The sequence below is a fragment of the Perca fluviatilis genome, chromosome 2 (assembly GCF_010015445.1).
Source record: "Perca fluviatilis chromosome 2, GENO_Pfluv_1.0, whole genome shotgun sequence".
NCBI lineage: Eukaryota > Metazoa > Chordata > Actinopteri > Perciformes > Percidae > Perca > Perca fluviatilis.
In genome coordinates, this window is record NC_053113.1 from 33,534,693 (window position 1) to 33,562,568 (window position 27,876).

The 27,876-nt window shown below is 42.1% G+C and overlaps 1 protein-coding gene across 1 annotated transcript in view; it reads right to left on the bottom strand.

Annotated features, from left to right (window-relative positions):
- Nucleotides 1–27,876, bottom strand: part of schip1 (schwannomin interacting protein 1) — a 240,002-nt gene that overhangs the window by 162,807 nt on the left and 49,319 nt on the right. Inside the window, exons 6-8 of the mRNA XM_039824741.1 lie at nucleotides 7,042–7,106; nucleotides 6,713–6,784; nucleotides 5,953–6,088 (exon numbers count right to left, since the gene is read on the bottom strand). Of these exons, the coding sequence (XP_039680675.1) occupies nucleotides 5,953–6,088; nucleotides 6,713–6,784; nucleotides 7,042–7,106 (273 nt within the window). The remainder of the gene's footprint in view (nucleotides 1–5,952; nucleotides 6,089–6,712; nucleotides 6,785–7,041; nucleotides 7,107–27,876) is intronic.

Consider the following 27,876-nt stretch of genomic DNA (forward strand, 5'->3'; position numbering starts at 1 on the left):
TACAATATGCGACCTTTCCTGTTTTCTTCAATCTATATTAATGAAAGGCTGGCTCGTACAGTGAATAGAAAAAGACTGTCGGGAATAAAATCATGCGAGCTCAGTGACAGGGCAACAATTTGGACCCTGTATTGGATTATATGGGAGAAAATGAATGCGAGGGGTTAAATGCTTTGACAAAGGTTCCGTCTGTGCAGGCTGCTGGCTCAGTAATCTGCTGAATGCTTTGTGTAATGATGAATTTGAGTCAGCTACAGAAAAGTCAGTGGGTTATTTCAGGACAGCTCCAAGCCGACCTAGAAGTTAACCCAGAGATCTGAATGGGTAGTGAAACATTGCTGAATGTTTCTTAATCTCTGTGGAGTCCACTCCTGCTTTAAGTGCCTGCACTGTACACAAAGAGTAGACATACAGTTACTCCACGGAAATTCCCCAAACTTTGCCTAACCTCTGTTTGTTTTTTTATCTCTCCTGCCAGGCATCCATAGCTGTTACTGCAGCTGCATGACCTGATAAAGCCAAGAGAACAGTAGGTGGGTTTGTAAGTGATAAAGAGACAGAGACTAAAACAAAGAGTGAGAGGCCGAACGAGAAAGATTCAGACAGGATCTGCGGGAAGCATGAAGAAAGAGATGAGAAAAAGAAAGAGACATTAAATATGAAAAGCAGAGGCAAAAATAAACTATGACATGACAGCAACAGAGGGGGAGGAGAAGGAGGAGGGGAACATTAAGAGAGCATTGATGGAGAGGGCAGAGAAGGAGAAGCATGACAGCTGGCAGACGGGGAAGGCGGTGCTGCTCTGCTCGGCCCAGTCTCACTGCACCTTAGCAGGCCAGATGGGCTAACCTGTCCCTGTGTGCCCTTCACCAGCTAACACACACACACACAACACACACACACACACACACACACACACACACACACACACACACACACACACACGCACGCACGCACGCACGCACGCAAGCACGCATGCACACACACACTAGGCAAGGCAAGGCAAGGCAAGGCAGCTTTATTTGTATAGCACATTTCAGCAACAGGGCAATTCAAAGTGCTTTACATAAAACATTAAAGAGCAGTTAAAAACAATTAAAAACAATTTAAAAACCTTAATAAACAAATTAAAAACATTAAAAGACAAGAATAAAATTGATAGTGCAGTATAAGAATAAAAGTTACAGTGCAGTATAAGAAATTAAAGTTAATAGATTATTTAAAGAAAAGCAACATCAAAAAGATAGATATTTAGCTTAGATTTAAAAGAACTGAGAGTTGCAGCGGATCTGCAGTTTTCTGGGAGTTTGTTCCAGATATGTGGAGCATAAAAACTGAACGCTGCTTCCCCCTGTTTAGTTCTGACTCTGGGGACAGCAAGCAGACCTGTCCCAGACGACCTGAGAGGTCTGGGTGGGTCATAATGTAGTAGCAGATCAGAAATGTATTTTGGCCCTAAACCGTTTAGTGATTTATAAACCAGTAAAAGTATTTTGAAATCAATTCTTTGAGGCACTGGAAGCCAGTGTAAAGACTTCAGAACTGGAGTGATGTGATCCACTTTCTTGGTTTTAGTGAGGACTCAAGCAGCAGCGTTCTGAATCAGCTGCAGCTGTCTGATTGATTTTTTTTAGGGAGACCTGTAAAGACACCGTTACAGTAGTCAAGTCTACTGAAGATAAAAGCATGGACAAGTTTTTCCAGATCCTGCTGAGACAAGTCCTTTAACCCTTGATATATTTTTAAGGTGATAATAGGCAGATTTTTTAATTATGTTAATGTGGCTTTTAAAATTCAGGTCTGAGTCCATGACTACACCAAGATTTCTGGCTTTGTCTGTTGTTTTTAACATTGTCGTTTGAAGCTGAGCGCTGACTTTCAATCGTTCCTCTTTTGCTCCAAAAACAACCACCTCCGTTTTTTCACACGCACGTGCACACACACACACAATATGTATATATATATACACACAGTATATATATGCAGGAAGACACATGTACGTTTTCACAAGTCCACCAAGTAAATACATATTCTGTACCTTCATTTCACCCTTGTTAACCTGGCACAGTGCTCTGCAATAGGTTTTAACCCAGTTGTATTATATGCTCTGAGGTTGGATATGTGTAGAATTATGAAGCCCAGATATACTAAAACAATTTGAATTAAAGCTACATTTGTGTAAGATTTTCTCCCATCTAGCGGTGAAATTGTATATGACAACCAACTGAATATTATTTTCTAGCCCTTCCCATTCCGAAATTCGGTGGCCGAACCCGAAATTAGCTCTTAGTATCTCCATTGTTTACACGCAGCTGTTCTAGCCACTCCAATGTTAACTTTGGTCTTGTTGCGTTGCCTGTCGCGTTGTCGTTTTAATTCTCTTTTTCACTTCCCTGGAGAGTAATCTCCCCCTGGCATGTAAGAGGGTGAAATGCGGAGGTATGCCCCTCTTTGGCTAATGTATTTTAAAGATGGAGGCGCTACATGGCGGGCGTCATTCGAGCGAGTCGCTCGTATGTATTCTGAATGATTCTAAATGGCAGATTCTACGCTTACGAGAACACTTTGATTAGTTGGTGGAAGTGATAACACATGAATGAGCACATATTTGTGAAAGAACAAAGGTTTTTTTGCTAAGAATCAACTCAAAAAATTACACAATGTAGGTTTAAGTATAATGCAGAAACAAGCTAAAATTACAATGTTTGTGTCCTGTACCAAGTATTCAAATACACACAGCAGGTATAACATGACTAGAGTTATATTACTTTTGCAATCTTGAGGTCAAATTGTGTGTCGGCTTCAACTGGTCCAATCACTCCCTAAGAATAGCAACAAAAAAAACACTGTGATACAGGATCTCCCTCTAGTGTCAAAACCTGGCTACTACATCCTATATCTCAGTTCAGCACTGATGCAATGGACAGCTCTCGTACTCATAATGCAGGCCACAAACAAGCTGAGAAGTGAGACAGGAGACTGGACTTCATTCTGAAATCCAGGATTAAAACACTTTTAAAGTTTTACCTATTAAAAAAACCAAACATCTTGTATAGGTTTAGATCTTCTCTGGATGTTGGTTTTTATCCTCATTTCTCAAGTAATTCAGTGGCAATCCTGCTAGAAAAACATTCGGCCAGTCCCCAAACACTATTGATTGATGTCTGGTTATAAAAAGACATCTATCATCTAGACAGTCTGAAATTAAAGCTGCAGTGTACTGTGTGTCCACGCGCCTGTGTCTGTGGGTGTGCATGCGCTCACTCTCCCTTGTGTTTGTGTGCATGTGTGTGTACTTGTGTTGATGCGGTGCAGTATTATGAAACAATAAAAGTTAGACAGCTGATTCATATTTGGGCATAAAAGCCAGAGTTTTGTTAGGTTCCTCTTTAATGAAACCTATAATTTCTGCCTCCCTCTGTGGTGTTGCTATGGAGCAAAGGGATCGATCATGAAGAGAGATATCCAGACCTGCTCTATTTTGCAAGAACTGCCATGGCAATGAGTGAGCTGAGTTACAATGTGAAAGATTATTTACACAGTAAACAGTTGCTACATACAATGCTGAGAATATCACTCATCCCTCTTGAAAACACGAGGATGAAAAAATAGCTTGCTTATAGAAACACACAGACCTGCTAACGTACACACACACACACACACACACACATGCTGTAGTGTCATGCAGCACAGTTTTGTCAAAGACTGATGTTACAGGCCCAAAGGTTACAAATTCAATCACTTTAGAGATGGCTTCCACATCACCTTGTCTTCTTTCTTGTGTGTGTGTGTGTGTGTTTGTAAGTGTGCATGCATCCATGAATGCATATAGACCCAGCCTTGTGTGGATTGAGAATGTATCGCTGGGTTGACAGAAAGAAAACTGTTAGAAATTCAAACAGGGTGGAGCTGTCACATTCACCAGATGCATTACTTTACAGAAAGGACAATACAATAAAGAGAGAAAAGGGGACACGGAGAGAAAGTGTATAAAGCGAGACAGAGTTATGATAATACAGCAGATATGAGGACCGTTGCGATCAATCAGGTAAAAAATAAATAAAATATATATATATATATATATATATATATATATATATATATATATATATATACAGTACGGCGCAAAGTTTGGACACATCCTCTCATTCAATGTGTTTCTTTATTTTCATGACTATTTACATTGTAGATTCCCACTGAAGGCATCAAAACTATGAATGAACACATATGGAATTATGTACTTAACAACAAAGTGTGAAATAACTGAAAACATGTCTTATATTTTAGATTCCTCAAAGTAGCCACCCTTTGCTTTTTGGATAACTCTGCAAACCCTTGGTGTTCTCTCAATGAGCTTCATGAGGTAGTCACCTGAAATGGTTTTCACTTCACAGGTGTGCTTTGTCAGGGTTAATTGAGTGGAATTTTTTCCCATATTAATAAAAAGCAAAGGGTGGCTACTTTGAAGAATCTAAAGTATAAGACATGTTTTCAAGTTATTTCACACTTTGTTGTTAAGTATAATTCCATATGTGTTCATTCATAGTTTGATGCTTCTATCATCTACAATGTAAATAGTCATGAAAAAAAAAAAAAAAAGAACGCATTGAATGAGAAGGTGTCCAATCAGGACTTGGCCTAACGTATATGTATGTATGTATGTATATATATATATATATATATATATGTATCATGAACTCGTATGAGAGGAGAAGCTGAGCCTCCGTTTTCCACGGAGGAGAGCGGAGCTACAGTGTCAGCACATTCAACCAGTGAACCAACATCTGTTTTTCATCTTTCTTTCCTCTATTTCGCTCTCCTCTATCTCACCTGACCATGCACGCACGCACGCACGCACGCACGCACGCACGCACGCACGCACGCACGCACGCACGCACGCAATGATGATCTGAGTAACTGAGCTAAGCATTTTCTGGCCATCCCAAAGGATCTCAAACACAACCACTGTTGTCTACATATGCATGCTGTATGTGTGTGTAGAGAATATAGACTGCCGTCTGACTTTATCCACAAACTTCTCGACCTGAATACAGACCAGTCAGCTGCTCACATCACGTGTTACTGTAAAGCTGTACCGGCTCTGAAGAGAGCACACATTTTATTCCTGTGTCTCACCACTTGAATTCTCTTCACTCATAATAACCCATCTGACCCCTTTTTATCCACAATAATCCAAATCAAACAGTCTTCTTCTGGGTAAAACCTTTTTTTCTGTAGCGATTGTGTGGACAAGTACCACCTAAGTGTGCTCATACACAGAACTCTCTCGGCTGTCTCTGAGATTTAACCTGCCTGTTGACTTCAGGCTCAGAGATTAGGATAGAAGTGTACACCCACTTGCTATTCAGCCACAAGTCGGCAGACGAAGTAAGTATAGAATAATAATGACCAGAACAGACGCAGTAGAGTAAATCCCGGGGATTTATTGCATGCTGGTTAAATGAAGGGACGATGTGCTGAAGAGAATAGCTGTTTCACTGATTTCAATTCTCAGTGTGTCTTTGCTGTGAGAGAAAGTGTGTGTATGCCAGACCTAATCCTTGTATATTTACTCTCTTGTCCCAGAGAAAAAGCTGGTTGTGAGTCTGCATACCGAAGAAATTAGCTGAGAGATATTGCCCCCTTCTGGACAGGAATGGGGCTATACGCACTGTGCCATATTCTCCACATAAGGCAGCACAATACTCTTAACAGCCCAACTGTAACATCTCATATATGCAACACACTTATGACACAAGACTGTGCGTACAAAGCCTTATAGAAAATAACTGCAACAGCCACATTAGCACATTAGCAATCCTCTCTGTTTAACTGTCTAAGCAAAGACACATGTCCTCACACACACTGTCTCCGGAAACACTGTCAGTCAAAGCGTTGTCTGAGTGCCTTGAATTTGTAATGGAGAATATGTCTGACATAGGTCTGACTTACCGGGGTGCTGCCATCTGACAGGGTTGTCATGCTGATTGACATGCTCATCTTGTCAGAGGAGGAGAGGGAGGGTGGGGAGGGGCTCCTCTTCTCCGCTTCCTGTCTCTGGAGGAAGTCACGCCAGGCCCGCTGGATACTGCACGTAGTGATTGAGAGACAACATAGAAACACAGGCATAAATGTCCATGCAAGCTTTTGGATTTAATGCATTTCTGAATTGCTAAAATGACTTGATTCACCCGAGAATCAGTCATTTCACAAGGTGGATATTCTTTAAAATCCTGAGCATTCTCAGAATCAGTCCAAAAATTCATGCATTTTACTTCCCAAATAATCCCAATCCCAACTGTTCCTACTGTAATGCAACAGGCACCGGCAGTTTAAAAAGCTTTTTAGCTTGTGACCCCTTGACAATATCACAATGGATATTTGTTTAGAAAAGTTATGTAAGTCCATGGGTTGTGCACATTTACACGACAACCTTATATTTAGGGGAAACTGTTCAGTATTTCACAGAAAAATGTGAATATTGGAGAGAAGTCACCAAAATATTTGACATTTCTTTCCTATCCTGTTAATCACCAACGAGTCAGATTTATATTGCTGCGTCACTGACAATAACTGATTTAGATGAAAGGTTAGAAATATGCAAATCAAGTATCCAGATAGGTAGTTTTCTATTTATTAGACATACTGCATGGAACCAAAACTAAAGTCGACAATTGCTCTTTTATAAGCTGTAGATAAAAGATATACTCACATCAACACCTTGGTCTCAACGGGTGGTATGATGATAGTGATGTTGTTGTCGAGGTCCATGGTCAGATGATTACTGAGAAAGAGAAGGGGTGTAGTGGACATTCAGAGAACACACACAAGTCCAATCTCGGTCAGGGTTATCAGTAATTAAACAGCAATGGCTCGGTCCCATCTGCAGGGAAATGGACTTTAACAGCAGCACAAGAGCAGGGCTGATCGTTCTATCTCTCTGTTGTGTTATTGAGAGTGTGTGTGTGTGTGTGTGTGTGTGTTTGTGCGTGCGTGCATGCGTGTGCCTGTGTGTGCGTGCATGCGTGCGTGTAAACTCACCTCTGCAGCTGGGTACCCCCAACATTAACATGCTTGAAGCCACTCTGGAGGCTCTTCCGCTGCTCCTGTGTGAAGTAGAGACAGGAGGAGGGACAAATGGAGAGGCAAAGAGACAGGAATAAGAACATTTCAGATATGCAGCTTTGGTACAGACACAGGGAGTAAGAGGAGATACCTGCAGGGTGCGAACTACAGGGGAGCTAGGGGGAGCTCGGCTCCCCTTAATAAGACATGGGCTCCCCTGAAAACGTGATTTGTGAAATTTTGGGGAGGTCTCTAAAAATATTCACAATGTGTCATTTTGACGTGCAATTTCAGTTTTGTGTAATGTGATCATCGTGGATTATTATGTGTAAAACTGCAAAAATATCATTCATGCATGTCGGCGATTTGAACCTAATTCACTTCAAAAAAGATAACTATACTATAGTATACATACTATATACTATACTATACATGCTATTTTTGTTATGAGCATCAAGGCGTGGTGGCGCGGTGGTGCAAATTCAACTCATGTTTAGTGCATGTTAACTCAAAGATTCATAGAAGAAATATAAACGTTGGAGGCCATTAATCGGCGCGCAAAGCCCTTGAAATCCATTCTGCATTAGGCTAAGCATCATATAGCCATGGCAAAAAGAAAACAAGGCAGTTTAATTCATTTTGGTTTTACTAAGAAATTGTGTAGCGATGACGTTAATAGCACGACTAATTCACCTGTTGCACGCCCTGTTAGTTAGCACACCTCCCCCCCGGGGTGACAACGCAAGGAGAAGCTGAAGAAATAATGTCCTCTCTGGCTGAAGACGATCCTAACCCCTCTTGCTCCTCTCTCTCCCGTTAAATTGGAACAGCCAGCTGTGGAGAGACTGGAAGAGCCCGTATACATGGCTGTTTGTTAAGGAATGGAAGCTGGGGTGTGTCGCTAAGGCCTAATTGAACGGAGGAATTATGGTATTCTTCGGTAGCCTGAGTAACTTTAACCGTTGTTCATGTGAAATCTCAAAGACAGCCCGATGCTTTGTTTATAGACTAGTTGTGGCTGTTTGCAGTTTGACCTATCTATTCCTGTCGATAAAGTATAACAGGGTAAATCCTGTAGTGCATACACTTGTAGCTGTTATGTATCTTTGTAAGTCATTGTAAGTCGCAAGCGCACGACCCCCCCCCCGCCCCCCACGTGGAAAAAAAGTGGGCTCCCCCGAAGGCCACGGTATAGTTCGAACACTGGATACCTGCAGTGTATGCGCAAATGTGATTAAATGTTTGGCAGATGTGTGATCATTGTGCTGAGCTCAGGGACCCCTGCAGCAAGTGGTTTGGCAGCATTTTGGCTCAGTTAGATGTTTTCTTGTGAAGTTAGGGAAGTGAGCTTTGGAAAAACTCGGCCAAATTGCTGGTTCAGCATTTTCAAGGCATTTGGCCCAGAAGCACAAAGAGGAAAGTCAAACACAGAGAGACAGGCAAGGCAGAGAAGATACAGCGGGACATAACTCATGGACTATGACACAGTTGTTGCACAGATGTGACAGACACGTTGGAGATTAGAGCAATGAAACTTTGCACTTTCACTTAAATGACTTTTAGCTCCGTTCTCCGCTCTTCGCCTGCTGCTCTCCTCCCCTCAGCTCCATCCTCGAGATTTAATAGTGCTGTGTAATGAGGACAGGCCTGCCTCTACATAATTGAGCACACTAATTCAATTATAAGGGAGCAACAAAGTTTAAGTGGAGCAGTTCTTCCTGATGAGCCAAGAGGGTCACATCAGGACACTGAGCAGCTACCAGCTACATCACCGTGTACTTGCGTGTGTATTTGTGTGTGTGTGTGTGTGTGTGTGTGTGTGTGTGTGTATATATACTGTGAAACCTGCAAAATCCCCCACTTTGATTTTTTGTTTGATTGCTTCATTACTGCATAATGAAGTATGCATGAAATAATATATTGCATTTATTAGATGGCAGATACGCCTATAAAGAGACTTACACAAAGATATATCTATTAGAAGCACTACCACACTAAGAAAAATGGCTGTACTGCAGTTGTTACTTGGTGTTTAGATCTTAGGTGTTTAATATTTATTATATAGTGATATATATGCTTCCCCCTTAATAGCTATTGGTCTAAAAAAAAGTACCCTTTTGATGTGTAAATAAGCATATATGTGTGCTCATTTACATGTACATGCTCATTTACATTTATATGTATCTAACTAAATCACTGTCTTACTGGATTTTCTGCTAAACACAAAGTCGCTGTCAGAACACACCGGCATCATATCTTTTTCTTTTCATAAAAAGGTTTATCTTGTTTGGCTGTTCGCTGTGGCAGGCAGTGTTGTTTTTCTCATTAGTCACCCTCCCAGAAGGAACAAGCAGCTCATTAGACAGAATCAAGGACTTTGACTAGTGATCAATGATTGCATCAAGGAGCAGTTTTTATTTCTTTCGGTTTGTCTTTCCCTCTTAATTTCTCTCTGCTGAAAAGAGGATCTGCGAAAGTGCAACTGCGGCTCAGATTCTCGGGATTCTGTACAACCCAAACGCCGCTAAACTTTATTCTGCTTTGAGAGTCAATGTCACCTCAGCCTTTCCAAATCCGCCTGAACGCTATCCTGGACAGAAAGCTGCGTCTCTCTTACACAGTCACTCAATCTCACACATACACATCCAGTCAGATGCTTTTAAACAGACTTTAAAAAAGTGCCATTTGAGTAAGAGAAGTAAGGACAAAAGAATGAACTTAAAAGACACTAAAATAACTTGAAGTCAGTGAGATGCAAAATAAAGACTTGTGTATTGAAAGAGACAACAGAGAGAGAAATAAGCAAGTGGCAATGATGGAGAGATGAGCAAAGTATAAACGAGGAGGGATGATTGTGTGTGTGTGAGATTGTTAGCTTCTGGGTAATGGAGTTGCTGGGAGAATGAATTATCCAATCATTTCAAGTTACTGATGGCCCTGCCACAGGCCTGGCCAGGCAAATTAGTCCACCTCAGTAACACACACACACACACACACACACACACACACACACACACACACACACACACACACACACACACACACACACACACACACACACACACACACACACACACACACACACACACACACACACACATCTCCATTTATATACTGGTCTCTCTATCAATAGCTTAACTTAAAGTATCATCCCTATCCCAAGTAAGTAAGTTATCAGTGGTATTAACCGACAAGTTACATCAAACGGTTGTTAGGTTAAATGTGATTATAATGACTCTGTGGCTGATTACAAAACATATAGCAAATTTAGCTCCTTTACAAATACAGTCAATGTGAGCCTAAACATGTTGATAGCAGCATTACTGCTGCAGATTATATTACATCACATTATTATATTACAGTTTCTTCACTTTCATCACTAAGACGGAATAATTATCTGTTGACATTTGTGCTGTAATCATGTATCTTTTATAGGTGAATAACTAGGATGAAATTGATGAAAATGTTTGTAAAGATTTTGATGCAACCTTATAAGGAAAATGTCCTCATTGAAATGTCAAATCATTTTGGTTTGTGATAGGTGTGTGTGTGTGTGTGTGTGTGTTTGTGTGTGTGGCAGGGCCATCAGTAACTGTAAGGGGAAATTGAAATGATCGGATACCCAGAAGCTAACAATCTCTCACACACACACTCATCCCTCCTCGTTTATACTTTGCTCATCTCTCCATCATTGCCACTTGGTTATTTCTGTCTGTTGTCTCTTTCAATACACAAGTCTTTATTTTGCATCTCACTGACTTCAAGTTATTTTAGTGTCTTTTAAGTTCATTCTTCTGTCCTGTGTGTGTGTATGTGTATGTGTATGTATGTGTGTGTGTGTGTGTGTGTGTGTGTGTGTGTGTGTGTGTGTGTGTGTGTGTGTGCTTGCAAAACAGAAATTCCAACACTGATATCCGGAGCGCATTATTCACAACTTAAATAAAACCCTGACTTCAGCAGGACATTTACAACGATTTTAATACATGGTATTGATTTCAAAATCTATAGCAGTCTGCATTTTGCAATTATTGTGTACAGTACCAAACCAAAAGCTCTAGGTGTTGTCCAAAAGCCTTTTCTTCTGCTACCCACACCTGGATCCTTTCATCCCTGCCTAAGTGGAAAACCCCATCCCATATCTGGAGTAGGAATGCCAAAAATGTACCGGAACATAAACCAAAGGTTTGCATAATTTAGTGGCAGAGTTGACAGAAAATCTATAGTCATTTTGGGCTTTGGCAGTGCCAAGCAGCCTTGTATTGATTGGTGTGTGTGTGCGTGTATGTATGTGTGTGTGTGTGTGTGTGTGTGTGTGTGTCTGTGCAAATATGTGTGTTGGTGGATTTATGGTAGAGTCAGGCAGAGCAGAGAGAGAAGGAGGCAGGCAGGAAGGAAGAGAGAGAGAGAGAGAGAGAGAGAGAGAGAGAGAGAGAGAGAGAGAGAGAGAGAGAGAAAGAGAGAGAGAGAGAGAGCTATGCTGATGGAGAAGAGACCTTGAACCCACAGTACAATATACAACAACAGAGGAAATAGAGCTACTGACAGCCAAATACAGACCACAAGCACTCTCATGTTATCCATCCCTCCATCACCCCCTCTCTATGTCCACCTATTTCCTCTATCATCAATCTTTTCTGCTTCACTCCATTTTCCAAAACTAATATGAAAATAAAAAAGACAGGCGTGAGGAGGCGATGAGAAAGCACAGAATTAAGAGAGATGGAAAAGGGGAAAATGACGATTCGATCACACTGTGAGAAATGTACTGGCCCCTTCTTGGAGATGTGGACGGGAGTAAGGACCTACATAACAGAGCACAGTGGACCAATAGTTGCTTTGGAGGTCTTAGAAGTAAGAGGGTCTGCAGGGTTTGCAAGAGTTACCAGCATGCTCCTGGCTGCTGCCTTCGCCATTACACAACCATAGGCGCCGATACCGTCGGTGCTACGGAGCTTGAGCACCCAAGGAAAATACCGAGCACCCACATGTGCCCAACTGCCAGTAGGCTACATTAATTTAAAATTAAACATTGCAGTTGTTGCTAAGTGGAGTGTCTGTCATAGTGTGATTGGTTATGTCACTGTCAGTCCCCAGCTCCATATTCTATCCACCAATCACAGCGTCTCTCGGATAAACGCCTCTTTAGTGATTCTCAATTTCCCACAAAGCTGATTGGGGTTACGTGTCAGTTAAACTTTTCATCTCCAATCCTATCTGTATTTGTGAAAAGCGGCGCCGTCCTGAGTTGAAATATAGCCTACTTTACGGCTTTATAATGGAGTTAATAGGTGTGTGTGTTCGTGTCGGCTGCTGTCCATTCTGGAGCAAATCCATAGTGGCAATCATGTTAGAGCAAAAGAGGCAGGAACAAGAGGCATTTGGGTTAAATTATAGTCAAACACAAGTTTGCCTTGGTCCAAAATTAGCCTTAATTCAATCCATGTTGCTACACTTAAGTACTAATTATAGAAATGTTCCCTTTTAAAACACTGAGAATGCATTTTAGATTTCAAGAGTGTACATGCATGCATTTACACTCAGGTATTTTTCACAGCTGAACATTGCACTCTTAAAGGTCCAATGTGTAGGAATTTCTCCCATCTAGCATTGAGATCATATATCGCAATCAACTCTCTCGCACCACGCAGTTCAAAGTACGTATTACAGCTACGGTAGCCTTCAAGCTTCAAAAAGCCGGTCTCTTGCTCTTTTCAATATCCTTTTTCTTTTTCTGGGCTTAGAAGAAGACTCCTGTTCCTGAAATTTGGATTTTGAATACGTGTGGTCCTCCATGTTTCCTTCTTCAAACTTGCCGGGGCCGGGAAGCTACGATACCCATTAGCAGCATTAGCAGCACATGTGAGTTTATCATGTGACAGCGAAAAAGCGAAAGGCGGAGCAGTATGTCCTGTATGTCCCTTACCGGCTAACGTATTTCAAGATGGCGCATGAATATGGAGCGTCTTCCCCAGTTCATGCGAATGCAAATGTCAAATTTCAAGCCAAAAGGAATACTTGGAATTGATGGTGGAGGTAAATATTCATGAAAAAGAAATGGGCAACACAGATTTTGATAATGAACAACTAAACACGTTACACTGGACCTTTAAGGACATCAAGTAGTGATTTAAAAAAATTATCTTCAATGCCCAGGATGACATGCAGCAAACTGTGTTTAATAAAAATGATTCCTCAGCAAAAAAAAACAGCAATGTATTTTCCTCTTGTGGATAATTAACTCTTCTAATATCCATCCTGCTCTGATGACTCAGATCTGTATACATTGGATATAAATTGTTTTATTCTTTTGTACTGATGGCCGTACACACAGCCATTAAGAATAGGCTTGTTGATGTGCCAAGCAGGATAGGTGGGTTGAGTCAAGCTCAGTAAAGGGATATTTACAACAGGCAGGTCTTAAGAAAGGCCAAAACCATCTTAGACTGTCCTGACCACTCTCTCTATGATCCCAAACAATCTGAGCTCTTGTCTTCAGGCCGCAGCTATAGATCTCCTGCTACGAGGACAAAACCACTAAAAGGTTGCCTTTGTGTAAAGCTGATGCTGAACAATGGAATAGCTCATGCACATCTGCCCTCTCTGCTTTTTATTCACACTTTACTTTCTGCCTCACTTCTGATATGATCTCATGGTTTTTATACTGCTTATTGTTTTTATATTGTTTTTCACAGTGTCTTTGTTTATACTGCCTCATAGTTGTTTTTATCATTTTTATTGTCATACAGTTGTGTGCGGTGTCACTGCTGTCTCATTGCCTTGTTAATATAATGTTTTAAAACCTGGCCGCACATCACATTCTCTATAATGGGACTATAAAGAATGAATTAACCTGACTTGACTTTTTTTTTAACAGGCTTAATTTATCATAGGCTCTAGTAGTGTTTAAGAGACATAAGATAAATTTTTTTATTTGGGTGCAGATTCATAAATGTGGGCACCTCCTTTACACTGTACAAAAAAATATATGTGGATCAGGATCAATGTAGATGATGTTCAGGTCAGATCTCGTCTACATTGATGTCATGCAACTCATTTTGAGCTTCCACAGTAGTTATGCAAGGTGGCAGCGTTTCTCATCGGATGATCAATTTTTGAGACTTATCTAGTTTGTAAAGGAAAGTTAAATGCTCATACAACAAGAGAAAAAAAAAGAAGCTGTGTGACTGTATGAGGGAGAGACCACACAGGAGACAGGCAGGGAGGGGCTGAATGATTGAGATCTGAGAGTTTAGAGACCTCAGCTGTGGGGGACAAAAGGCAAGGGAAAGATAAAGATACAGCACTTTGCAGCGAGACAGAAAGTGATTTGGGTTGAGAGTCGGCAAGGGAGTTAAAGAGGAAAAGAATATGAAAGCAGGTTCTTCGTTGGCGGCAAGAAGAAAGGATATGGAGGTGAAAGAACAAGCCTGTGGGCTCTGAAGAAATTAAACTGGACTAACGCCAGCCAGCCAGCCAGCCAGCCAGCCAGCCAGCCAGCCAGCCAGCCAGCCAACCACAGAAACACAGCGAAGAGAGAAACGGCCTGCCTGGGAAATGGCCTTCATCTCTCCTGTACATGGGGCATAAATCTGTCCCTTGCACCTCCAACTTATCCAGACACACATACTAACACTCACACACATGATTTAAATAGCTCTCCTGCTCCTCTAAATGCCCCCTTAACTCAGTTCAGGGGACAGAGTGACAGACAAAGAGAGGAGACAAATCCACACATCTAAAGAGCCTATAAAACACAAAATCATAATCTATTTCCCTCATTGCTGCACTATATTTCCAACTAGGTCGCTTTTTAAGGTCACTATCTTCTCCTTCTCTCCCCGCAACATAACAAACATGATACATTATCATGTTTTTCCGCTTCTTTGTGTCTACTTCTTTACTCTCATCTCTTCTTGTTTCTCTTGTATTCCGTCCACAGTCTCTCAGTCTAAGTTAGTTTTCCTCTTCAATACTTGATGAGCTTCCTGATGTGAAGTGCTGGCAGCAGATTCTGGGTCGTCACTCTATCGTCTTCCAGCACTGAAGAACATTGGCCAGCTGTGTTTGTTTTCCAGATAAGCTCAATTAACTTTGATACACAGTCTCCAGAACGCTGCACGCACGCGCACACACACACACACACACACACGCACACACACACACACACACACACACACACACACACACACACACACACACACACACACACACACACACACACACACACACACACTTTTTGTATGGAACACAAACGCATACATAGTATGCACTTTCTAACCTACAATTAACCAGATAATTCCAGTTCATTTACAGATGGCATGATTGTTTTCGGACAAACATGTAATCATGTACAAAGTCACACATCAAATTCAAATAAGGACAAAGGAAGATGAAACCAGACCAACAGGTTGAAAAAGCCTATTTTCTCCTAAAAAAAAACACAGTATGCCACTATGAACAATAATCGATACAACTTTATGTAAATATTATTAGAAAAATGTACTTACATCATCAAAAGGACTCAATGCAATAAAATAGTAGGCTTACACAACCAGGCTATATTATTAGATTATTATTGCTGATGCATTCATGTGTACATGTAAGTATAGCATTTACTGTTGGGTAGTGTAATCTACACAATGCATGTTTTATATGTAAATTGTTATTGTAAGTAAGTAAGTACAGTAGAAGCTGCAGCTGTCATACAAATGTATTGCAAAAAGTATAATATGTAATATAATTATTGTTAAATTATTATGTGCCTCTGAATTAACATAAAGTAGCAGTATAGTGTGTAGTAGTATATAAGTATATAAGTATAGAGAATGGAAAATAAATAATGATGTAAGGTGGCTCACATTTGTACTAAAGTACAGCAAATGTACTCAGTTACATTTAACCACTCCTTTTTGTTCAGTGTCTCAAACTAACAACAATATGCCAGCCATCATCAAGCAAACAAAGCAAGTATGGGTTATTTCTTGCTAGCTCTGTTTGGACAACAACCAGGAGCTTTTAACCCAATAATGGAATAACCTTGAGGCTACGAGTTATTCCAGTCACCTTTCAGCCAGAAAGCGGTCATGACCTGGTCCTCCACTGATGGTAACCTAACTGGTTTAAACACCATCATACCATCTGCCATACTACATAGACCCCCTCTCTCTCACATGCACTCACACACACACAAGCTATCCAGAGGGCTTGGTGCAGCCTCTATCAGTCAAGCCTCCCTAGGGTCCTTAGGCCCAGCCAGCCAGCCGGCGCCATCTCTGCCATCACACTCACATCCTCATCGCTCTCTTCTGCCACGGGGACACAGAACTTGTCAGTACATCGCGTGTTGTGTGTGTGTGTGTGTGTGGTGTGTGTGTGTGTGTGTGTGGGAGTGATAGCAAAACCGAGGACAGGTGCTGTTATCTGTAGCCATTCCTGGCCAGACACTGTCTTCTGGCACCTGTGTGTGTGTGTGTGTGTGTGTGTGTGTGTGTGTGTGTGTGTGTGTGTGTGTGTGTGTGTGTGTGTGTGTGTGTGTGTGTGTGTGTGTGTGTGTGTGTGTGTGTGTGTAAATTTGCCAGTATCCATTGGGATTCAGTGTCCAGACACTGGCAATGTCGTCCCTGAGTGACCCTGCAATCAAAGCTGGCTGGCACGGTCTCTCTTTCTATTGCACTCCCCCACACACACAAACACACATACATACATACACACACACACACACACACACACACACACACACACACACACACACACACACACACACACACACACACACACACACACACACACACACACACACACACACACACACACAGTCCAACTTTCTGCTCTGGGGGTTAGGCTAATGACTGACGGTGTCAGAGACATAGAGGAAAGGAGCTGCATACTGAAAAAAGGGGAAATGGAGCAGGGAGAAAACCTAAAGACAGTCACATAAGTTAATACAGATCCATGGAGAACTGCACTGCTGAATATATTCAGAGGAGTAAGCTTAGCAGAGACTGACAGAATATAAATCTGTGCACACAATTTCAGTGTGTGCATGTGTTTGTGTGTCTTATTAATTCCATAAAGTTTCCTGGTTGTGTGAACAAAATATGGAGGAATTTGAAAATAAAATGTCATGCTTGTCAGTCTCAAGTCATCAACTGTAGGTGATGTGGAGTTTCAGAATAATCATTTATTTGTAAAGTGGAATCATGAAACAGAAGTTTATGTTGATGACGCAGGTGCACAGACATGAAGCAACTAAGCAGAACAGGACTTTAAGTGCAAGAGGGAAGTGCAGCCAACAGAACAAATCACTACAAATAATAATACAAATTAAATCATTATGTAAAATCATGCAGCATGCAATGCAGATGATATAACTGAGAAAGTCAGGCCCAAACTTTTCCTTAGTACCAGATATTAGAGAACCCATAAGAGGATCTTTTTTGTCACTGTGAAGACATGCACACCCTGAGGTAGTGCCCTTCTATCCTTTTTGCCTGCAGCATTGTCCCTGTATAGTTAGCACTCCCAGCTCCCCTGGTGGGCCATAATCAGAGCTGTAAAGCCAGCCGTTAACATGCCAGAGCAAACACACCGTAAAGCAGCTCCTTTTACAACACCGCTCAATACTACTTGTCCTCCACAGCAGCCGAGCAGAACACCACTGTACAACACTGCTGGGTGGAGGGCAATATATATGCAAAAAGCAGAAAGTAAATGTATGCAACTATAAAGTCTCTTTTATTGGGCATTATAGTCAAATAGAGGGACCGGCATTTTTACTTAATAAGATTGTAAAGGCAGTTATGGAAAGGTAAAAAAAAAAAAAAAAAAAAAGTGTAGTAAAAGAGATGCATTCTAAGGAATACGAGTTCCCTGGGGGCTTTTTACTTGAAGTGATATGATCCTATTTACACTTTAAAGTCTAAAGTGTATTCAACTTTATTTGTGCACTTCACCAGTTTTTGGAAATAAGCTTTCAGAGCTCACAGTGGAAGGACTCAGACCAAGGCCCTCTCAGAAGAAGAGTTTAACACTTAAAGGTGCAATTTGGCCTTGAAAGAGTCCTCTTCTGATTTATTATTGCACTTAGAGTGAAGTTAGCAAACTTGCAAGACCCAAATTTAAAATGGTCAAATACATAAGCAGAGGCCAAGTTATCCTGCCTTTAGTCCATAAAACGGGTCAAGCTCCAAAAAACATGGACTCCTTCCCAAAATCCGACTTGCTAGTGTGTTTAGTTAGAACCTCTCTGACAGGTAACAGCCCACGTTCTTCTGTTTAAAGTTTGTAGTCTCCAAGCCCAAACCGAGATACCCAGGTGATGTCACGTGAACAATTTTTTTTCCAGATGTGACAATGCTCACTCCAAAGCTACAGAACACTTTTTTACATACGTTTCCACAGGCTGTGTTTTGCCTCTTTGTGAATATTAAATTGTCATGTAAACTTGATGGCGTGAACCTTTAAAGGTGTGATAGGTCATCATGATTTGATGGCTGCTTCTGCACACATGCTTGTTGTCTTCCTGTGACTTTAAAACCACACACAAACGACCAATCAAACAGACACATAAAACCTGTTTTCTTTACAATGTTTGTGATAAAACCAGATGTGCACAGGGTCATATAAACTACTCACAAAAACTGCCTGTCCCACACACACACACATGCAGAGCTGAGACTGTCCATTAGCAGTGGTTCGTCGCTGTTTCGAGCTTTATGAAGTAGAAAGCACAAAGAAAGAGAAAGCCTGCAGACCCGATTAATGAGAGTGAGAGAGAGAGAGGAAGAACAAGAGAGAAAGAATGAGAGAGGAATAGAGATGAAGACAAAAGGAGAGAATAGGGGTTGAAAAGAAAGATAGTAAGAGACAAGAAATGCATAATAAGGGTGATGAAGTAAGAAGGGAAGGGGCATAGAACCATAGAGGCTCCCCCTTGGGCTTGATTTTTAATTGATCCATGTAAAGTTGCCATGTGAAAAGCGCTTACCTAGTCTTAATTCCTTCAACCTCTTTACTAAATGGTCCCTCTCACCTCCTCTCAAAGCTATCACTCTATCTCCTTCTGTGAAAGTCTTTTGAAGAATCTTTGTGTCTATGACCGTAACACTGTGGAAAGCCTGGCTTACCTCTCCTCAGCTCAGCAGGAAATGATTAAAGTCACGGTCCAGTTAACTGCTGGTCACCCCTTAGCCCTGTGGGCCTCGAGTGGAACCACCCACCTGTGCTGGTCCTCCTAAGAAGGCTAAGTGCACAGCCACGAACACACACACACACACACACACACACACACACACACACACACACACACACACACACACACACACACACACACACACACACAAATGAAATCTGTCACCTGTGCAGGGCCATGTAGTGAGCGTTAGGCATTAGCTGTGGTGGGCTCTAGCTAAAGCTTGGCTATGCTCTAAAAAGCAGCAGCAGGAGCAGCATGGCAGGCTGGCGAGGCAGGCCGGCATGCAGTGTGGGTGTTCATTAAAAACCCCAGCACCATTCATAGGGAGAAACAAGGCCATAAAAGCAATTCATCTGCACATAAACAAGCCATTGCGCCTGTCCAACACACCCACAACACACACAGGCATGACAGGGGGAGGAGGGGAGCTGGGCCTCTTGTTCTTCCCGGCTCTCTTTCTCATTATCTCCATCTGGATTTATCTGAGTAGTTCAGAGAAACAGAATCAAAGATCTTAAGATGTTTTTTTTAAATCGAAAAAGTGTTGCTATCTAAATCCTACAGTGCTAAAATGTGGAGATAAGTCTACACAGAAGATGGGTAAAAAGTCCCTCATCATTTGTGCACTGTTTAGCGGGTAGCCCTGATGTAATGGAAATGCAAATCCCTGCCGTGCTGGGCTGACGTGCTGAGGCCGAGCCGAACCGAACAAAGCTACTACATGTGACAAACCCTATAACCTGTTCAGTTTTATAGAAAAAAATAACAGAATTATAGTACCAAAACACGATTCCATCGAAAAATAAATATTTATAGTAACATCAAACTCTAATAGCCAGGTAGACAAAGAAAATGACCTTAAAATAAGTAATTTCATGCTCGGCAACCCCTGCTGGCCATAGGCCCCTAAGCAGCTGCTCATTTCATTTTTCCCCAGGTCTTATATAAGATATCAGTATTTTTTTATTTTTAATCATCTCCACTAATCCCAAGACACTTTCCCTCACAGCAGATGTTAATTACCCAAGAGGACAATAAGAACATCCGTCAGAGTATCTGAAAAACATAAATGAATTTTCCACTGCTGAGTATGAGAACTAAGGAGCTTTATCAGCATTGATACTGGTGTTACAGTTAGTTTTGATGAACATCTTCTCTCCCCACATATTTCACATTTTTAAACATATCAAATACAACAAACGGCAATAAGCAACTGTGTGTGTGTGTGTGTGCGTGTGCGCAAACCCTTGTGTGCATTTATTGCCGGAGGCTGTACAGATGATGAGAGATGATAAGTTGCATGTCTCCACCCTATTGAGTAATAATGAGAGTGCTGTGATTGCCTGAGCTAAGAATAGTAGGCTGCTAGTAGCTTTAATAGTGGGATTGTCTCTCGGCAATCCGACCCTACGGCTACACGGTTACTAGATTCATCACTACAGGAGAAGCTGTAACAGTGCTGGAAAAGGCATGCACACGCATCGCACACACACACACACACACACACACACACACACACACACACACACACACACACACACACACACACACACACACACACACACACACACACACACACACACACACACACACACACCAACTTGAGTGTCAGCATGCAAACAATAGCATGTACATACACACACATTCAGAACAGGCTATAGCTATTGGGCGTACAGGGAAAGGAGAAAGTGATAGAGGACATATTGAAAACAGAGAGGGAAACACACATTGAAGCATAAGCAGGTGTAACTGTAGAAAATGTTTTTTTCTCCACCAAAGGTCAACTTTAGAGTTTAGAGAGGAAGCCAAAGCTTCCATACCTCTACTTTTCTAACATCCAATTATCTTGTCCCTCTCCTTACTTTCTTTCAGAAATACACTCATTTTGTTTCACTTTCTTTACAACACTCTGTCCCTCTCCTCATTATTTCAGAAAACCACGAAATCCTTGTCTGTTTTTTAACCCTGACTTTTATACAATGCATTCAATTCCAGCATGTGTCATATGGGTTATTCTGCCCTCCAGGGTCTATGAAAACATGAGCACCACAGATAATGCACATTAGTAAATACATTAGCATGCTGCACAAACAGAAGAGATATGCCCAAACAGGGTACATCCCCCGATGCAAGATGGCAGAGGAAAACATATTGTCATTCCTCTTCAAACAATCGGCTTATTCTCAGCTTCAGCGAGAGACTGAGAAATGGTAATGTTGACAACAAACACGTATTCCCTCCCCAGCAGGGGTCCCCTAATTTTGTATCTCCACGTCTCTGCTTTAAGCGAGAGGCCATCACCCAGGGCCAATCTTGTGTAAAATGAAAACTATCTGAATATTCTTGGGAAGCTCGGGAATAGCTGTGTGCTCTCCGAGTCCCATTTGACCTGCCATGTGTACGGCTTCATGCTGAGCTATTGCATGTATGTCTTTGCTTCCTGAATTGCAGAGGGAGAATAAAGTATAATTTTGTTCCAGGGATATATGTGCGTGTGTAAAAGTGCATGGACACACTAACACAGGAGTACATGCACAAACATACACACGGGTTCAATTAGTGTCCAAGCGTAGGGGATGGGGGCGTTGAAATCAATCATTGCATCGATGCGGACGATTCTACATCGATGCAGCGACAGACCATAATCGATTATTGCCTAATGATGTTACTTGTTTATTTTCCGGTCGCTGCTTTGTTTTGTTTTTTTGGTCTGTTGTCTGCTGTGTTTAGACTCCGCTACATTCAGGAAGTGTCTTTTTTTAAGAGCAAATAAAAGGGGAGTTTCTGACTGCTTGAATTTGTTGATGAAAACCATGTGTAGCAATAAATAATAATATTAAGATGGTGACGCATCATGATATCGAATCGGATCGAATCGTTGACAGGATAATCGTAATTGAATCGAATGGAATAGCGAGACCAATGAAGATTCACACCCCTAGTAGGGGACTTGAGGAATAAGTCATATTTAGCGCACCTGTCTCTCCTGCATGACTAGAATTAAAGCAGAGGGGTGGGAGCTCTGTTACGAAAGAATTAACTGCCGAGGAGACAATCCTGCTTACATGATGAGTCTTGGGGACAGATGCAATAAATAAATACGTGCATCCCCCAACCCTCACGCAAACACACCACGTTAATATAAAACATGCTTGCGTAAACATGAATGAATTGTGTGAAAAAAATTGAAAATGTACAAATCCCATTGCAGAGGCATCACACAGTGTGTGTGGGTATTCACCAAATTGTACCCACCTGAGACTCTGAGTGACAGGTACACGAGTAACTGTCACTGGTACACAGCTAATGAATATTCACACTGTTATTCTCACTGCATTATTCACACCAGCATAAACTCACACAGACACACACACACACACACACACACACACACAACACGGACATTCGCAAGCTTGCATTTTAACTCACTTGAACCGACACATTTGGATACACAAGCAAATACAAATAAAAGAAAGGCAGGCACAGAGACAGACAGGCAGACAAATTTCCATTTCTGCTGCTCACAAATGTGTGCGTAGCTGTCAGCATGCAAGCTGACAACAGGGTGAGAAATGCAGCCCACTGGGGTGACCTTGACTTTAAACACACTCAGAAACAACTCCACAGTTACTACAGAAGTTGGCATTATTCCTACTTCGGTGTTTGACTCTTTGTCAGTTGCATATGTGGCTGTCATTCTGTCTATCTCCATGAATCTGTCTGTCTTTCCTTGTCTAATGAGGTCTCTAAATGTAGAAGGAAATGTTGGTCTGTAAATCCTCCTTTTAGATTGTGTGTGTGCATGCATGCACGCATGTGCTTGTGTTATGTGTTTTAATGCAATGCAATGCTCCGGAGAGCGGTAGAAAAGGCAGTGACTGCCTCCCACCACTGAATAAAACATCCCATTTAGAGCCAACTGCCATACACCATAAATCACCTTTCCACTACAACTGGGCACCTATCCAGAGAGAAAAAAAAAAAAAAAAAAAAAGAGAGAGAAGTAGGATGAGTGGATGTGTATGAGAAAGATGAAAGAAAGAGATGCAGGTGATAATAAAGAGAGGTGGTGAGGTGGGGTTTTGAAAGAGAGATGTTTGAACTGTGTGAAAGTCTTATGCAGAGAAAGAAGAAAGCTAAAGTCAAATCTGGTGAAGCACATGACACACACACACACACACACACAAATGTGAAAGCCGTGTTGTGCTGTCACATCAAACCCTACAGATTGATTTACTCTGGATTTGGAATTGTATTTAAGTAAAAGCTGTAATGCATGCTAGATGTACACTGAAATTATAGTAAAAACTAGAATAGTTTGAAGTTTTGGGAAATATGCTTATTCGCTTTCTTGCCGACTCTCATGTCTGCATGGTAAAATATGAAGCAGCCAGCAGCTGGCTAACTTAGCTTTGCACAAAGACTGGAAACAGCTAGCCTGGCTCCGTCCAAAAGTATTGAAATCTGTCTACCAGCACCAGCAAAAATGAAGATAATTTAGACCTGAATCATGGAGACAAAACAACCTTTCATCTCAGAGTTACATCAATCTTTCTGACAGACAAAAGCAGCAGGAGTATTGATCTAAAAAAGGACTGCTTTCCTATACAGTCAGTACAGAGTCCATATGCTTGTGTGAAATAAAGGAACAATGGTAAAAAATCGTGATGAAAACCAACTGGGGGGGATGTAGTTAGGATCTGGGGGTTTAAGAAAAAAAAGTAACAACTGTTTTGACTAGTACAATAAATTACCCTGCTAATTACTGTGAAAAGTAGCATAACCCTTCCGCAACCCAAAACAGTGCGTACATGTTACCCAATAGAAATATAATTACTTGAAATGACTATGTGTGGTTTGTAAATGTATATTTTTCACCTTCTTGATGTGTGCATGCATGCTATCATTTGTGCACATAATCACATCCATGTGTGAGGTCAACTTTAATTACCCTTCTCTTTGACAGAATGAGCTGAAATGAACGTGAAAGCAGAATGAGGTGGGAGGGAGCAGGCAGCAGTCAAACGGTATGACAGGTAAGTGCTGCCTTTGCCTCAACATTTTTTTTTCTTCTTTTTCTTTTTTAGAGAGAGGTGATTTTAATAGAATACTGCATAGGGAGAGGTAATCACATCAGAGGACCAATCATTTCTGCATTAGGGGGCAATAGTGGAATCCCTCAATAGGATGACTGTTAGGGGAGGGTATCTGACTCCTAGTTGCTATCAAACCACATCCACTCTCTGGCTGAGTATAAGATGAGGGGTGGGGGGTGTTTAACAGCTTGCGTCTGTCCATCGGACCATCTGTCTATGTAGCTGTGAGTGCAAATACACGGGACCAAGGTGGTTCTTGTGTGCGTGCCACATGCCTGAGTCTGCAGTGTATTTCGCCAGCTACAGTTGCCCAACCTTTTCTAATAGCTTGCCGGTTATTTACAGCCAACGCGCGATGCTGCATTTAGCCAGTCATATATCAGGCTGAATGCGCCAAGAATGGGTAGCCTACATGACAACATGCGCGCACACACACAGTCACACAATAACGTAATGCTCTGGACTTGGATGCAGAAACAAAACTATAAATCTCAATTCTTAATTCTCTTGCTCTGACAAACATGTGAAAGACTCTCTCCTGGGACCTCGTATGGGGACATTACATTTAGGGTTTGCTGCACCTCATACTTCTCAGCCAAGTCACTCTACAGCAAAGACAAAAGTGGGCAAGATACAAAACCTCATTACATTTTATGGTTGAAACTTGTTTATTTATGCTTAAATATTAAATAATATTATATATTTATATGTTTCCAGTGCCAAGAGGCATGGAGGGAAAATTGGGTTTCATTTAATTGAAGATTTTGTTAAAAAACAAAGTAGAAAAATGTGTACTAAGGGCAAAGAGGGTCAGCCAGCAGGAGGCAGTGGCTTATAGCGAGAAAACACTGAACGCTTGTGTTGTAGATTGTTTTTATTCACTATTCCTGCTTTAATAAGGAGCTCACTCTCTATCTCTCTCTTTCTCTCTCTTTCGCTCTCTCTCTCTCTCTCTCATACTCACACTCACGCTCACACACACGAAAAAAATACACACTACGGGCATTTTGCAGGGGTAATGGACTTTATAATTGCTTAGCAACAGGCAGTGGCACCACCACCTGTCTACCAAGGTACCCACTGAAGGTCAGTGTGTGTGTGTGTGTGTGTGTGTGTGTGTGTGTGTGTGTGTGTGTGTGTGTGTGTGTGTGTGTGTGTGTGTGTGTGTGTGTGTGTGCGTGTATGTGTGTATGAGTGCATGTGTAAGTTAACACAGACCTTAACGCAGGACACAAACACCCACGACCACACACTGTCACTGTCTCATTGGTATTTCTCTTTTCCAGTCTTGCTAACTCCCCGCTGGGTTTAGCTCTCCTGTTGAAAGCGGTGCTGTCAAATACATCACATTACAATAACATGACATCACAACAATGTCAAAGCTGGAAAGCCTTATATAAAGCTCTGTTAGTTGGACGCACACTGATGATTGGGATCTTTGTCTGCCTTTGCGTGGGTGTTAGCGTGTGGGAGGAGCGTACTTGTGTGTGTGTATCTGTGTGTTTCAGTGTATGTGTGAGGGGACACATGACCCAACCGGGTCATCGTGCTGTGTGTCTTTCGAGAGCCTCAGAGAAAGATGGAATGATCTTACGGCCCCAGGAGAAAAATGTGTGCGACGATGCTCTGCTTTTACGTCTCTCCATCTCACCCTTTCATCACCGTCCTCCATCCCTCCTTCACTCTCCTCCTCACTCCGTCACTAACCTTGCGTCTGAGTTATGTCCTCTATATCACACTCTGACTCACCCCGCCCTATGTAGGGGTGAGGTGTGTGTGTGTGAGAAAAGGAGAGACCTTGAGTGCATGCTGGATTTTGAGAGTTTAAAGATGGACGGTTGGAGGATTGCTGACTACTGCGTGCACTATGAGTGTGTGTGTGTGCGTATAAATGTATAATGTATACCTGCCTACAAGCGAAGCAGTGGAAAAAAAAAAGAGTTAGGACCTCCCTCCAGCAGCACACAGACTATATTTCTCCAGCAAATGAAAAAGGAGTGGGCCTGCCACTGGTGTTTTACTGTGGAGACAGGCATGAGGTTCAAATCAAATGCAGGACTAGATCACAGTCACAGTGAATAATACATGCATTTCATATTCATGGCTGCTTGTGCATTTCATGAATACCCTGCAAGCTGAGAGGACTGTTAGGGGTTATAACTGCCAGCTATTTTTTCGCTAACAGCAGCGAAGAAAAGGAACGGAGAGGAAAACACTCACCATTAGTGCACCTGTTCATCCTGTACATTTTGTCAGTGCTGTTGTAATGAGAAAACTGGGTCTGACAGTACACTGTGCAATGGTATATAACCAGGCGGTTAGCATGGACAAGCTGAGAGGATGTAAGCATGTGATCACACACTTGTACAGTAAATGCACTACTTAGGGCTGCAATTAATGATTGTTTTCATTATGCATTAACTTCTTGATTATTATTATTATTATTATTATTATTTGTATCATTATTATTATTATTATTGAAACATTGCACATCACAAGTCTACACCAATGTAGTCGGGGTGGGGAGGGGTTGCGGTTCGGTGGGCTGGGGATCTCATCGCTGCTCTTTGCAGATGATGTGGTCCTGATGGCATCATCGGCCTGCGACCTTCAGCACTCACTGGATCGGTTCGCAGCCGAGAGTAAAGCGGTTGGGATGAGGATCAGCACCTCTAAATCTGAGGCCATGGTTCTCAGCAGGAAACCGATGGAGTGCCTACTCCAGGTAGGGAATGAGTCCTTACCCCAAGTGAAGGAGTTCAAGTACCTTGGGGTTTTGTTCGCGAGTGAGGGGACAATGGAGCGGGAGATTGGTCGGAGAATCGGCGCAGCGGGTGTGGTATTACATTCAATTTATCGCACCGTTGTGACGAAAAGAGAGCTGAGCCAGAAGGCAAAGCTCTCGATCTACCGGTCAGTTTTTGTTCCTACCCTCACCTATGGTCATGAAGGCTGGGTCATGACCGAAAGAACGAGATCCAGGGTACAAGCGGCCGAAATGGGTTTCCTCAGGAGGGTGGCTGGCGTCTCCCCTTAGAGATAGGGTGAGAAGCTCAGTCATCCGGGAGGAGCTCGGAGTAGAGCCGCTGCTCCTTCGCGTCGAAAGGAGCCAGTTGAGGTGGGTCGGGCATCTGGTAAGGATGCCCACCGGGCGCCTCCCTAGGGAGGTGTTCCAGGCACGTCCAGCTGGGAGGAGGCCTCGAGGAAGACCCAGGACTAGGTGGAGGGACTATATCTCCAACCTGGCCTGGGAACGCCTCGGGATCCCCCAGTCGGAGCTGGTTAATGTTGCTCGGGAAAGGGAAGTTTGGGGTCCCCTGCTGGAGCTGCCCCCCCCCGCGACCCGACACCGGATAAGCGGACGAAGATGGAGAGAGAAGTCTCACCAATGCAAAACCCAAAAGATATTTGGTTTTCAAATGTTATAGAACAGAGACAAGTACAATATCATTGTACTTGAGAGGCTTGAATCAGTGAATGTTTGGCATTTTTGCTTGATAAATTGAAAACTGTTGTTCTGTC